This window comes from Drosophila simulans, chromosome 3R (genome assembly GCF_016746395.2).
Source record: "Drosophila simulans strain w501 chromosome 3R, Prin_Dsim_3.1, whole genome shotgun sequence".
Taxonomy (NCBI): domain Eukaryota; kingdom Metazoa; phylum Arthropoda; class Insecta; order Diptera; family Drosophilidae; genus Drosophila; species Drosophila simulans.
Window position 1 is genome coordinate 1460014 of NC_052523.2, and position 15080 is coordinate 1475093.

At 37.5% G+C, this 15080-nt stretch overlaps 1 protein-coding gene and 1 non-coding gene across 2 annotated transcripts; both read right to left on the reverse strand.

Moving 5' to 3' along the window:
• Positions 1-9244: 9244 nt before the first annotated feature.
• Positions 9245-9409, reverse strand: LOC120285105. Its single transcript, XR_005544418.1, has one exon. It is a non-coding gene; the product is annotated as a U1 spliceosomal RNA (small nuclear RNA).
• Positions 9251-14063, reverse strand: LOC6726754 (ubiquitin-conjugating enzyme E2-17 kDa). Its single transcript, XM_002102127.4, has 3 exons — positions 13825-14063; positions 11763-12048; positions 9251-11698 (listed from the first exon to the last, which is right to left on the reverse strand). The coding sequence occupies exons 1-3, from the start codon at positions 13866-13868 to the stop codon at positions 11573-11575; spliced, it is 456 nt and encodes a 151-aa protein (XP_002102163.1). The 5' UTR covers positions 13869-14063; the 3' UTR covers positions 9251-11572.
• Between the last annotated feature and the right edge of the window lie 1017 nt (positions 14064-15080).

The following is a 15080-nucleotide window of genomic DNA, read 5'->3' on the forward strand; positions in this document are numbered from 1 at the left end:
ATGTTCAAACAGAACATGTTCGAACAGAACATGTTTAAAAAGAACGTGTTCGAACAGAACATTTTCGAAAAGAACGTGTTCGAACAGAACATTTTCGAAAAGAACGTGTTCGAACAGAACATGTTCAAACAAAACATGTTTGAACAGAACATGTTCGAACAGAACATGTTCGAACAGAACATTTTCGAAAAGAACGTGTTCGAACGGAACATGTTCGAACAAAACGTGTTTGAACAGAACATGTTCGAACAGAATATGTTCAAACAGAATATGTTCGAACAGAACATGTTTGAACAGAACATGTTCGAACAGAACATGTTCAAACAGAACATGTTCGAACAGAACATGTTCAAAGAGAACATGTTCGAACAGAACATGTTTAAAAAGAACGTGTTCGAACAGAACATTTTCGAAAAGAACGTGTTCGAACAGAACATTTTCGAACAGAACATGTTTAAAAAGAACGTGTTCGAACAGAACATTTTCGAAAAGAACGTGTTCGAACAGAACATTTTCGAAAAGAACGTGTTCGAACAGAACATGTTCAAACAAAACATGTTTGAACAGAACATGTTCGAACAGAACATGTTCGAACAGAACATTTTCGAAAAGAACGTGTTCGAACGGAACATGTTGGAACAAAACGTGTTTGAACAGAACATGTTTGAACAGAACATGTTCGAACAGAACATGTTTGAACAGAACATGTTCGAACAGAACATGTTCAAACAGAACATGTTCAAACAGAACATGTTCAAACAGAACATGTTCAAACAGAACATGTTCAAACAGAACATGTTTAAAAAGAACGTGTTCGAACAGAACATGTTCAAACAGAACATGTTCGAACAGAACATTTTCGAAAATAACGTGTTCGAACGGAACATGTTCGAACGGAAAATGTTCGAACAGAACAAGTTCGAACAAAACATGTTTGAACAGAACAAGTTCAAACAGAACATGTTTGAACAGAACATGTTCGAACAGAACCTGTTCAAACAGAACATGTTCGAACAGAACATGTTCGAACAGAACATTTTCGAAAATAACGTGTTCGAACAGAACGTGTTCGAACAGAACATGTTCAAACAAAACGTGTTTGAACAGAACATGTTTGAACAGAACATGTTCGAACAGAACATGTTTGAACAGAACATGTTCGAACAGAACATGTTCAAACAGAACATGTTCGAACAGAACATGTTCAAACAGAATATGTTTAAAAAGAACGTGTTCGAACAGAACATGTTCAAACAGAACATGTTTAAAAAGAACGTGTTCGAACAGAACATTTTCGAAAAGAACGTGTTCGAACGGAACATGTTCGAACAGAACAAGTTCAAACAAAACATATTCGAACAGAATATGTTCGAACAGAACATGTTCGAACGGAAAATGTTCGAACAGAACATGTTCGAACGGAAAATGTTCGAACAGAACATGTTCAAACAGAACAAGTTCGAACAGAACAAGTTCAAATAAAACATGTTTGAACAGAACATGTTCGAACAGAACAAGGTCAAACAGAACATGTTCGAACAGAACATATTGTTCTGTTCGAACTGGTTCGGTTCGAACATGTTCTGTTCGAACATGTTCTGTTTGAAATTGTTCTGTTCAAACGTGTTCTGTTCGAACATGTTCCTTTCGAACATGTTCTGTTCGAACTTGTTCTGTTCGCACATGTTCTGTTCGAACATGTTCTGTTCGAACATGTTCTGTTTGAACATGTTCTTTTCGAACATGTTCTGTTCGAACATGTTGTGTTTGAACATGTTCTGTTCGAACATGTTCTGTTCGAACATGTTCTGTTTGAACATATTCTTTTCGAACATGTTTTGTTTGAACTTGTTCTGTTCGAACACGTTCTGTTCGAACATGTTCTGTTCGAACGTGTTCTGTTCGAACTTGTTCTGTTCGAACATGTTCTGTTCAAACATGTTTTGTTTGAACTTGTTCTGTTCAAACTTGTTCTGTTTGAACATGTTCTGTTCGAACACGTTATTTTCGAAAATGTTCTGTTCGAACATGTTCTGTTCGAACATGTTCTGTTTGAACAGGTTCTGTTCGAACATGTTCTGTTCAAACATGTTCTGTTTGAACTTGTTCTGTTCAAACATGTTTTGTTCGAACTTGTTCTGTTCGAACATTTTCCGTTCGAACATGTTCCGTTCGAACACGTTATTTTCGAAAATGATCTGTTCGAACACGTTCTGTTCGAACATGTTCTGTTTGAACATGTTCTGTTCGAACACGTTCTTTTTAAACATGTTCTGTTTGAACATGTTCTGTTTGAACATGTTCTGTTCGAACATGTTCTGTTCAAACATGTTCTGTTCGAACATGTTCTGTTCAAACATGTTCTGTTCAAACACGTTTTGTTCCAACATGTTCCGTTCGAACACGTTCTTTTCGAAAATGTTCTGTTCGAACATGTTCTGTTCGAACATGTTCTGTTCAAACATGTTTTGTTTGAACATGTTCTGTTCGAACACGTTCTTTTCGAAAATGTTCTGTTCGAACATGTTGTGTTTGAACATGTTCTGTTCGAACATGTTCTGTTCAAACATGTTCTGTTCGAACATGTTATGTTCAAATATGTTCTGTTCAAACACGTTTTGTTCGAACATGTTCCGTTCGAACACGTTCTTTTCGAAAATGTTCTGTTCGAACATGTTCTGTTCGAACATGTTCTGTTCGAACATGTTCTGTTCGAACATGTTCTGTTCGAACATGTTCTGTTCGAACATGTTCTGTTCAAACATGTTTTGTTTGAACTTGTTCTGTTCAAACTTGTTCTGTTTGAACATGTTCTGTTCGAACACGTTATTTTCGAAAATGTTCTGTTCGAACATGTTCTGTTCGAACATGTTCTGTTTGAACAGGTTCTGTTCGAACATGTTCTGTTCAAACATGTTCCGTTTGAACTTGTTCTGTTCAAACATGTTTTGTTCGAACTTGTTCTGTTCGAACATTTTCCGTTCGAACATGTTCCGTTCGAACACGTTATTTTCGAAAATGTTCTGTTCGAACACGTTCTGTTCGAACATGTTCTGTTTGAACATGTTCTGTTCGAACACGTTCTTTTTAAACATGTTCTGTTCGAACATGTTCTGTTTGAACATGTTCTGTTCGAACATGTTCTGTTTGAACATGTTCTGTTCGAACACGTTCTTTTTAAACATGTTCTGTTTGAACATGTTCTGTTTGAACATGTTCTGTTCGAACATGTTCTGTTCAAACATGTTCTGTTCGAACATGTTCTGTTCAAACATGTTCTGTTCAAACACGTTTTGTTCCAACATGTTCCGTTCGAACACGTTCTTTTCGAAAATGTTCTGTTCGAACATGTTCTGTTCGAACATGTTCTGTTCAAACATGTTTTGTTTGAACATGTTCTGTTCGAACACGTTCTTTTCGAAAATGTTCTGTTCGAACATGTTGTGTTTGAATATGTTCTGTTCGAACATGTTCTGTTCAAACATGTTCTGTTCGAACATGTTATGTTCAAATATGTTCTGTTCAAACACGTTTTGTTCGAACATGTTCCGTTCGAACACGTTCTTTTCGAAAATGTTCTGTTCGAAAATGTTCTGTTCGAACATGTTCTGTTCGAACATGTTCTGTTCGAACATGTTCTGTTCGAACATGTTCTGTTCGAACATGTTCTGTTCGAACATGTTCTGTTCAAACATGTTTTGTTTGAACTTGTTCTGTTCAAACTTGTTCTGTTTGAACATGTTCTGTTTGAACACGTTATTTTCGAAAATGTTCTGTTCGAACATGTTCTGTTCGAACATGTTCTGTTTGAACAGGTTCTGTTCGAACATGTTCTGTTCAAACATGTTCTGTTTGAACTTGTTCTGTTCAAACATGTTTTGTTCGAACTTGTTCTGTTCGAACATTTTCCGTTCGAACATGTTCCGTTCGAACATGTTCCGTTCGAACACGTTATTTTCGAAAATGTTCTGTTCGAACACGTTCTGTTCGAACATGTTCTGTTTGAACATGTTCTGTTCTAACACGTTCCGTTCGAACACGTTCTTTTCGAAAATGTTCTGTTCGAACACGTTCTTTTCGAAAATGTTCTGTTCGAACACGTTCTTTTCGAAAATGTTCTGTTCGAACACGTTCTTTTTAAACATGTTCTGTTCGAACATGTTCTGTTTGAACATGTTCTGTTCGAACACGTTCTTTTTAAACATGTTCTGTTTGAACATGTTCTGTTTGAACATGTTCTGTTTGAACATGTTCTGTTCGAACATGTTCTGTTCGAACATGTTCTGTTCAAACATGTTCTGTTCAAACACGTTTTGTTCCAACATGTTCCGTTCGAACACGTTCTTTTCGAAAATGTTCTGTTCGAACATGTTCTGTTCGAACATGTTCTGTTCGAACATGTTCTGTTCAAACATGTTTTGTTTGAACATGTTCTGTTCGAACACGTTCTTTTCGAAAATGTTCTGTTCGAACACGTTCTTTTAGAAAATGTTCTGTTCGAACACGTTCTTTTTAAACATGTTCTGTTCGAAAATGTTCTGTTCGAACACGTTCTTTTCGAAAATGTTCTGTTCGAACACGTTCTTTTTAAACATGTTCTGTTCGAACATATTCTGTTTGAACATATTCTGTTCGAAGATGTTCTGTTCAAACACGTTTTGTTCGAACATGTTCCGTTCGAACACGTTCTTTTCGAAAATGTTCTGTTCAAACATGTTCTGTTCGAACATGTTCTGTTCAAACATGTTTTGTTTGAACATGTTCTGTTCGAACACGTTCTTTTCGAAAATGTTCTGTTCGAACACGTTCTTTTCGAAAATGTTCTGTTCGAACACGTTCTTTTTAAACATGTTCTGTTCGAACATGTTCTGTTTGAACATGTTCTGTTCGAACACGTTCTTTTTAAACATGTTCTGTTTGAACATGTTCTGTTTGAACATGTTCTGTTCGAACATGTTCTGTTCAAACATGTTTTGTTTGAACTTGTTCTGTTCAAACTTGTTCTGTTTGAACATGTTCTGTTTGAACACGTTATTTTCGAAAATGTTCTGTTCGAACATGTTCTGTTCGAACATGTTCTGTTTGAACAGGTTCTGTTCGAACATGTTCTGTTCAAACATGTTCTGTTTGAACTTGTTCTGTTCAAACATGTTTTGTTCGAACTTGTTCTGTTCGAACATTTTCCGTTCGAACATGTTCCGTTCGAACATGTTCCGTTCGAACACGTTATTTTCGAAAATGTTCTGTTCGAACACGTTCTGTTCGAACATGTTCTGTTTGAACATGTTCTGTTCTAACACGTTCCGTTCGAACACGTTCTTTTCGAAAATGTTCTGTTCGAACACGTTCTTTTCGAAAATGTTCTGTTCGAACACGTTCTTTTCGAAAATGTTCTGTTCGAACACGTTCTTTTTAAACATGTTCTGTTCGAACATGTTCTGTTTGAACATGTTCTGTTCGAACACGTTCTTTTTAAACATGTTCTGTTTGAACATGTTCTGTTTGAACATGTTCTGTTCGAACATGTTCTGTTCGAACATGTTCTGTTCAAACATGTTCTGTTCAAACACGTTTTGTTCCAACATGTTCCGTTCGAACACGTTCTTTTCGAAAATGTTCTGTTCGAACATGTTCTGTTCGAACATGTTCTGTTCAAACATGTTTTGTTTGAACATGTTCTGTTCGAACACGTTCTTTTCGAAAATGTTCTGTTCGAACACGTTCTTTTAGAAAATGTTCTGTTCGAACACGTTCTTTTTAAACATGTTCTGTTCGAAAATGTTCTGTTCGAACACGTTCTTTTCGAAAATGTTCTGTTCGAACACGTTCTTTTTAAACATGTTCTGTTCGAACATATTCTGTTTGAACATATTCTGTTCGAAGATGTTCTGTTCAAACACGTTTTGTTCGAAAATGTTCTGTTCAAACATGTTCTGTTCGAACATGTTCTGTTCAAACATGTTTTGTTTGAACATGTTCTGTTCGAACACGTTCTTTTCGAAAATGTTCTGTTCGAACACGTTCTTTTCGAAAATGTTCTGTTCGAACACGTTCTTTTTAAACATGTTCTGTTCGAACATGTTCTGTTTGAACATGTTCTGTTCGAACACGTTCTTTTTAAACATGTTCTGTTTGAACATGTTCTGTTTGAACATGTTCTGTTCGAACATGTTCTGTTCAAACATGTTTTGTTTGAACTTGTTCTGTTCAAACTTGTTCTGTTTGAACATGTTCTGTTTGAACACGTTATTTTCGAAAATGTTCTGTTCGAACATGTTCTGTTCGAACATGTTCTGTTTGAACAGGTTCTGTTCGAACATGTTCTGTTCAAACATGTTCTGTTTGAACTTGTTCTGTTCAAACATGTTTTGTTCGAACTTGTTCTGTTCGAACATTTTCCGTTCGAACATGTTCCGTTCGAACATGTTCCGTTCGAACACGTTATTTTCGAAAATGTTCTGTTCGAACACGTTCTGTTCGAACATGTTCTGTTTGAACATGTTCTGTTCTAACACGTTCCGTTCGAACACGTTCTTTTCGAAAATGTTCTGTTCGAACACGTTCTTTTCGAAAATGTTCTGTTCGAACACGTTCTTTTCGAAAATGTTCTGTTCGAACACGTTCTTTTTAAACATGTTCTGTTCGAACATGTTCTGTTTGAACATGTTCTGTTCGAACACGTTCTTTTTAAACATGTTCTGTTTGAACATGTTCTGTTTGAACATGTTCTGTTCGAACATGTTCTGTTCGAACATGTTCTGTTCAAACATGTTCTGTTCAAACACGTTTTGTTCCAACATGTTCCGTTCGAACACGTTCTTTTCGAAAATGTTCTGTTCGAAAATGTTCTGTTCGAACATGTTCTGTTCGAACATGTTCTGTTCGAACATGTTCTGTTCAAACATGTTTTGTTTGAACATGTTCTGTTCGAACACGTTCTTTTCGAAAATGTTCTGTTCGAACACGTTCTTTTAGAAAATGTTCTGTTCGAACACGTTCTTTTTAAACATGTTCTGTTCGAAAATGTTCTGTTCGAACACGTTCTTTTCGAAAATGTTCTGTTCGAACACGTTCTTTTTAAACATGTTCTGTTCGAACATATTCTGTTTGAACATATTCTGTTCGAAGATGTTCTGTTCAAACACGTTTTGTTCGAACATGTTCTGTTCGAACACGTTCTTTTTAAACATGTTCTGTTTGAACATGTTCTGTTTGAACATGTTCTGTTCGAACATGTTCTGTTCAAACATGTTCTGTTCGAACATATTCTGTTTGAACATATTCTGTTCGAACATGTTCTGTTCGAACATGTTCTGTTCAAACATGTTCTGTTCGAACATATTCTGTTCGAACTTGTTTTTTTCATTGATTGAGGAAATTTATTTAGTAATTAATAGATTTGTTGGTCGCCATCAATGTAATCTTTCTGTGTAACAAAGTGATATTTTGCAATTAAGGTTATAATTCAATAAAGGGCATGTTCTTGTGTCCGTCTGCACATCAAGATCTCGGTAACTATAGTGTTTCAGAGTTCGGTTGTCCTTACCGTATACTTTCGACGGACGGCCACTTATTTTTAATGTTTAAAACCACCTTTTACACGTTGAATATTTAATCGGCTTCTAGCCATAATTTTGGTGATAAATTTAACATTTTCTTTCTTTCTTCCAACGTGAACTTCTTGTAATTATTGAGCAATTCAAAGAAATGTAACATAAAGCAAACCAAAGTTCGCGGGGTAAGTTAACTGTATCAAGTTTTAAGTGACACACTGCCTATACATATATATTAAATATATATATGTTTATTTAGTGGTCGTTTCGCATCGCAAACCAAATGATCGCAAAAACCAAACATATTTAATAAAACAAATCAGAATCAAAACAAATCTTAAGAAGAAAAAAATACATTCTGCACAGAAGCAGTTACAAAAGTAGACCACCGAAGGCCGCAGTTATCCGGACAATTTACGAGCTGAAATTGATTGTTATGAGCAGATCAGATAAGTTCTAAAAAACTCACGAATGTAGATTTAAAACCCCATCGAATTCACACGTGGACACGCTTTTCCCAAAAAAAGTCCAGCTGGAACATTATTAATTAAAACCAAAGGACTTTACCAAGCAACTAGGTTAATGAACTAGAAGTCAATTTATAATTTAGCAGTAAGCGTGTCCGAGCACAACAGGTTCAACTCCACTAAAGGCATAGTGTATTCAGAAAGCTCCTCAAAAAGTTATCAAAGAAGAGAAGATACTCAGGTTCTTTTACAAAACACCATCGAAAACAGAACTGATAAAGTTTGCCTCACCTTCGAACTCTGTTGCGCCGTTCATTTATAGGCAGCGGGAATCCCGTTATTTCCCCTTTTGCACACGGCCCACTCGGGAACAAGGGCCAGTTACTGCACGGTGCGCCCTCTATGTGCTCGTCCACAGCAAGCACCGTTACCGCTCGACCTCCGTGCCCTTGGCCGGCTCGAGTCCCAGGTCCAACGCGGTACCGTTAGCTCAAGGTCTCTCCGCTTGCCGGGGTCCAAGGTCCACTATTTCCCGCTCTACCTGACTCCTCTCGCATTCCAGCCACCTTCGCTTTTGCTAGGCCGCTCTCCTGCACACAGTGTTTGTTGATGTTTATTTTTGTAAAAACAGAATAAAAAGATCTTAAAACATATCTTATAGTCGAGCGTCCCGACTATCAAATGCCCGTTACTCAGCTAGTGTGAATGCGAACAGAAATTTCATCATTTTTCTTATATATCGATAGGTATTGGGGAATAATAGAGAACCAATTTTAAAATTGTCCCAAAGTGTGGGCGTGACCGGTTCGGCGGCTTTTGGGCGTTAGAGTGGGCGTTGCAAAAAGTTTTTTGGCAAATCGATTGAAATTTACACGACTAATACAGATGTGAAAAAATATCAACACGTTTTTCAAAACTGTGGGCGTGGCAATTTTGTGGGCGTTAGGCGTGGCAACATGGGTCTTTAAAATCTGTATGCTGAATCTCAACCTCTTATCTTTTATAGTTCCTGAGATCTCGACGTTCATACGGAGAAACGGACATGGCTAGATCGACTCTGCTCTTGATCCTGATCAAGAATATATATAATACTTGATGTAGTTGGAAACGCGTATAAAATAAAAAAATTGCTAAAATCAAAAATAATCGAACGGCCTATTTTCACTACCTAGACGCTTCATTTGAGAAGGAAGAGTTTTCTTTTCCACATATTTATTTACGAATGTCGGGACGGCGCGAACGCCATTCCCGGCTAACAAAAATTACACGCACGAGTTATTCACATTAGGAATAATCGCAGAGGTCAACTCAGCCGAGGTGCAATGGCCAAGCCTCACTCCGGAGGAACCGCCTTCGTGATCACGGTTAACCTCTACGCCAGGTAAGTATGCTTTGCTCATCTCAGCATAGGGGTTTCCATGAGGGTGCAACTAGAACTAGTTGGGAATTATTGTGGATATGAACAAAAACTCACTGAATCACTGAACTGAAATACACTGGAGTCAGAGGAATTCTAAAAAAACGACTAAAATCAATTCGCTGAAATGAATATCTTGGTCCTGTACGCTAACGTTGAAAACGTGCTTGTTCACCAAATCTTATATAAAATTTGATTTTGAGTCTGTTCTAATTATATTGATTTATTTTTACACAGTATTCTTCGCTTTGTATTATCATAATGCATTGACTTGGAGAATCGCTCCGAACAGCCTATTCAGTGGAATTTAAGCCGCACACAATTTAAATAACGGTTTGATTTGATTTTGCTTTCTTATTTTTCGGAAGAAGTTTAAGATCTCCCCTTGCACTCGCACTACCTGAGTAACGGGTATCTTATAGTCGAGGAAGTGGTATTGCTTCTTTTTAATTGGTTTTTACTTATCAGGAGCACACTATAGTTGACATTTTCTTGGCAGCACTGTCGCTTTCCTCCTAATTACTTGCTAGATCCAACTTTACAAGAGAGTATGAAATAATACCCTTAAAATTTAATTTAAACAAGGTGTTCTCGTGTTACTTTCATTTATTGATATTTGAAATCTTAAACTTTATTAATAATAATAATGTTAATTACAGTAAGGTAATTTGAATTTCCACATTGTCTGAATGGGTTGCTAATCCTCATCCTTTGATTTACTATTACTGTGAACTGAATTGGGATTACTGTCTCCTCTGCTTTAGTTGGTTCATAGTTAATAAAACAATATGCTGCTATATGGTAATTTTTTCATATATAAGGTTAACATGATGCTCAGAGCATCATCATCTCCGCAATCCATCCAACACAAAGTGCCAAAAAGTGGAGGGTTTATAGCAAAAGGAACAGCAATTCGCATTCAACAGAAAACAAGATTAAGAGTCGATTGTAAACGCTTAAGAACTAACTAAATCAATTGCCGCAGCCAAGACACAGTGGAACCTAGAGAGTACATAGCGTGGCAAATGGCAGTTATGAGGTGTTTTCATCCAACTTTACACTGAAAAAAGACCCCGCTCATATCCCTTCTTGGGCCATCATAACTGACCAAATTAGGGTGTAACTTGAATGAGGCCAAGGATAAGATCTTAGAGATAGGGTAAAAGCAAAGACACTAGAATAACTAGTGTCTTTGGTAAAAGTAAAGCGAAATTATCGGACAAAATACATACATACATTGGTCACTGGAAGCTGCAGAGTCATACATGCATTTATATTGCCTGATCGTTCCCAACTTGGAGACTTGTACCATGTCACCGTGTGGATTGGTTTACATTCCTAAAAACTAACATTTAATTCTCAATTTCTAGTAATTTCACAATTTGTAGCCAATAAACTTATGATTCGATCTAGGTAGCATGTGTATGTTTATGTTGGGGCTTGGTAGATACATATAGTTGACATAGATGACGACACTGGACAATTGTTTACTAGGTTTTCAAGCGGATTCAAAATGTATGTTTCTTGTGTACGTGTTTGCTGAGACACGAACTACTACAAATATTAATTTCTGTTTAGGCTTTGGTTGAGTTTAGTTTTACAGGACTGGGTTTGCGCGCATCTAAAATGAAACTTGAAATGGTTGTTATAATTTTTGTTTTATTATTAAACATTATTGCCGCTGCTTTTTAAATTAGAACATTTGAGTTTTTAGCTTATAAGAGTCCTATTTCTGGCTGCCGGCGCAACTAGCGTCGGCAGTCATAGAGGACTTCCTAATTTTTTTAAGTGAATTGCGTCTGCCTTCGGGATCGGGTGATCGGGATAGGGACAAGGTATAACTATTGGCCAAACAAATAGAACTTAAAACTGCCCAGTATTTACGGGTTGCGAATTGTGTGCGCAGGGTGTATATATGCTGCTGTGCCGTGCCGTTGGCGGTGTTACAATTTCATAGCATTACAATTATCATAAATATTTCTGTTATTATTTAATTTAAACTTCTTTATGGTATTGCATATTTCTGTTACTGTAGTTTGCTGATGCTTTAAGCTGCGGCCGCCCTCAAAACTGCTGCCGCTCGTTTTGTGGCTCCTGCTTCTGATGCTGCTGCTGTTCCTAAAGTGGGCGCATGGCTAATCGATGAAACTCTGCTCGACGCAGGCTTTCACACGCTTCTCGTACTCGCGCCGATTTTCTTTATACAGCTGGGCGGCGGTGGAGTTAGCCGGTGAGTTGGGATTGGGATCGCTCAGCAGTGACTGGAAATCACAAGCACACCGAGATTAGACTATACCTACTGGCTCCAGAAGTAAAGCAACTCACCTGTATAGATGTTAATATGGCTGACACATCGTACGTGGGACTCCAGCGATTCTGCAATATGTCCAAGCATATTCCACCATCTGCGTACACATTGGGATGAAATACTTTCGATACGAATCGAACCGTTGGCGGTTTGTTTGGATACTCTTCCGTAAATTCTATGGTTAACTTAAAGGTTCCGTCTTCGAAGGGTGTGTCGTGTGGACCAAAAATCACAGCATTCCATATCATAATATTATTATCTGTTGGCGCACCCGAGACACCCGTAGGTGGATCCTCTTGAAGTCTGCAGGTAAGTAATAAATTTAAGTTTTGTAAATAAATAAGCTAATGCAGATATAAGCAAATAGAAATTTGATTTTGCAAATATAAATTCCAATTGAGGCGAAAATAAAAAACTCTACGTAAAAGATAAAAAGGATAGTCATAACAGCATTTGCCGACTAGGTTGCACTGTACAACATATAAATATTTTTTCTCTTCTTCTAATTGTCTTTAGTAAATTATCTTAGGAACAATGTGCTTGAAACGTAAATCTTTAATCGTCGCAAGAGTTTACATTTAATTAAAAGTTTAAGGTCCCGTGGAAACTATATTCTGCCTATTTGTTTATATATTCCGCAACACAGAAGAAACCAAAAACAACGGCCAGACATAGAGTGATGAAAAAACAATCTAAAAGTTAGCTGGCCGGGATTGGCTGCGATTTGGGTCAGAAAGCGGGCGGCGCAACCCGTTTAACCGCGCCCTTCAATCGGCTTAAATCGATACGCGGGCCAAGTGAAATCATCGATTAAACAAGCTAAGAAGCGCGACAGTGCACGGGGAAATATGATATGCAATATCCAAGTCTGAAGAAAATTTAGAAATTTATGAACTTGGAAGGTCAATGTTGGGCGATAATAGGGTACGTTCTATTAAAATAACTTGTTGAAGACGTTCATAATCTAATAATAGGCATCCAATGATGTGTAACAAGTTTTTCTATTGAATTCTTATCAAAAACTAGACTTCTAAAATGGAGTCAGTTTCGATTCGCATTAAGATTTGAATATTGCATTCCTGATGAAACAGAATTTGTGTTTCTCAAACTAATCAGTACTAGACTAGATTAAGACACCACAAAGTATACAATTTCCAATGTTATCTTTTAATTTGATTTCGCAATGTCCACTTCGAACTCGCTCTAGCCGAGTAACGGGTATCTGATAGTCGAGCAAATGGACTAGAGTGTGCTCTCCAGTTTCTCCCTGTGTATGCAGTCAGATATGCTTCTGTGCAGTTGCTTCTGCCTCTTGGGGTGGTACATTGTAACTTTGCCGTGGGGCAGGAGCCCGCGCCCACGCAAACAGCCTTGACATTTGGTTTCGTATTCCCCAACTGCAATCTGCACTGCAGCGCCAACTTTCGGGATGATGAAAGTTTCGAAGCCGAATGAAATTCCAATAAGAGCGCTTCCTCTCTTTCGCGTGAGTCAACCAGGCTAAGTGCGAGCGAGAGGGGCGAGCGGGCAGGATGCAGCTGCCGAGACAGGCGGATAGAAACGGCAATTGTTGTGTTAATGTTTTGCTGCGACGCAATTTTGGGCAAACGGCGGAAGAAGAATAGTGTTTGGTTTTCCCAATTTTCCCCTTTGTTTTCTTGGTTTTCCCCCGCACCGCGCGCACACACACACACACACACATTGAGATCAAAGTCAAGTGTCAAAGACAAGCGAATTGTTGTTTTTCGCAAGAGCAAAGCAGCGAAAATAATCAACCACTCACACACGCACACGAGCACGGGCACATGCACACGTACATATTTTGGCTGCGCAAACTTTTCCACTACATACAGACGTGGAGCACAGTCATATATACGTGTGCCCGTGTGTTTGCTTATATGTATTGGGCAGCCCCCAGGTTTCTTTTCCCCAACATTTTTTCGCACTGCGAAACACGAATCCGTAAAATCCAACGATTGTGTGTACTTTGCGATTCGCTCCTTGTTTTCCTGTTTTCCTTTGCTTTGGTTTTGTTTGTATTCTTTTCTATTCGCATTCGATTCCTTAGTTTCTTCTCACCTTTTAAAATCTCTCATAAGACGTCTGCGTGCGGGTGTTGACATGTTTCACAGCGATATTACCACTCGTGTTGTGTTGGATTTGGAACTCGGACGCCTGGGCAATGCGTTGCGTTTAGCGAACGGTAACGATGAAATTTTGTAATTTATTTTTAATTGAGGGCAAACTCGGGCAGCAGTGGTATAGAGCTGGAACGAAAACCGATGTTTCCCCGATACTATCGCGTAGAGCTGGAGCACAAGTCGATGTCGTCGGCCAGAGCTGCCACCCAGCCAGCATTGAGCGTAAATATGAGTTGTCAGAGGTTGCCAGACCATTACAAATACATTTCCTATTGATGTTTTTTAAGATTAGAAGTTTTCGAAGTGAAAGTTTAACACGGCAGATAACGGATCGAAGTATTTTAAGCCAAATTTTATTTGAGCTTTAGGCATCCGAGATCCGAGCGCAGGTGAATTTCAAAATTGAGCGGCTTGGCAAAAAACTAGTAATTATTGTTCCAATAATTATAAAAGTTTTGATGAATTATTAAAAATTAAAAAGAAAAGGACTATAACCTTTATAAATGGGGTATGAACCCAGTAGCTTTATTAGCTTATCTTTTTATATAAATATATTTTGGTGTATGATGCACAAAAGTTTTTGATACTTTTAGAAATAGTTTAATTCTATTAAATATAAAACCTTCTTTATAAATAACATATAAATCAGTCAATGAATGCAGAAAACTGCATGATTTACCCTGTCATTCAATTCATTAATAATAAGAAACCATTTGTTTTTATTATTTACTATTTTTTTTAATTCTCTACAAGAATAATAAGAATTCTAAAGAATGTCTCTCTTTCTTTCACCCTTCCTTAAAGAACTAGTTACGTCTTAAAATATTAATTATTAGTAAACGCAAAAAAAAATGTATGGTAGTTCCAATAATATTTATAAACTGAGACTACTAAAAATCTCTGTGAATGAAAATCAAATCGACAGTTTTGTACCAAAGTTATGATATCTAAGAATCTAGAAAAGCAAGATAAAGCTCGATTATCAGATACCCGTTACTCAAACTGAAAGGCAGTGCGAGGAGATGAAGACTTGCTAGCTGGAAAGCGGGTTTTGACCATAATGGCCAAAAATTGTATTGTAGAGCCGGATTAGCGTTACAAATCTTCAATACGTATAATAAATAAATAATCAAAACGTTTTTCAAAATCGTGATAGTTGATACTGAGAAACGGGTATCTGGTAGTCGGGAAACA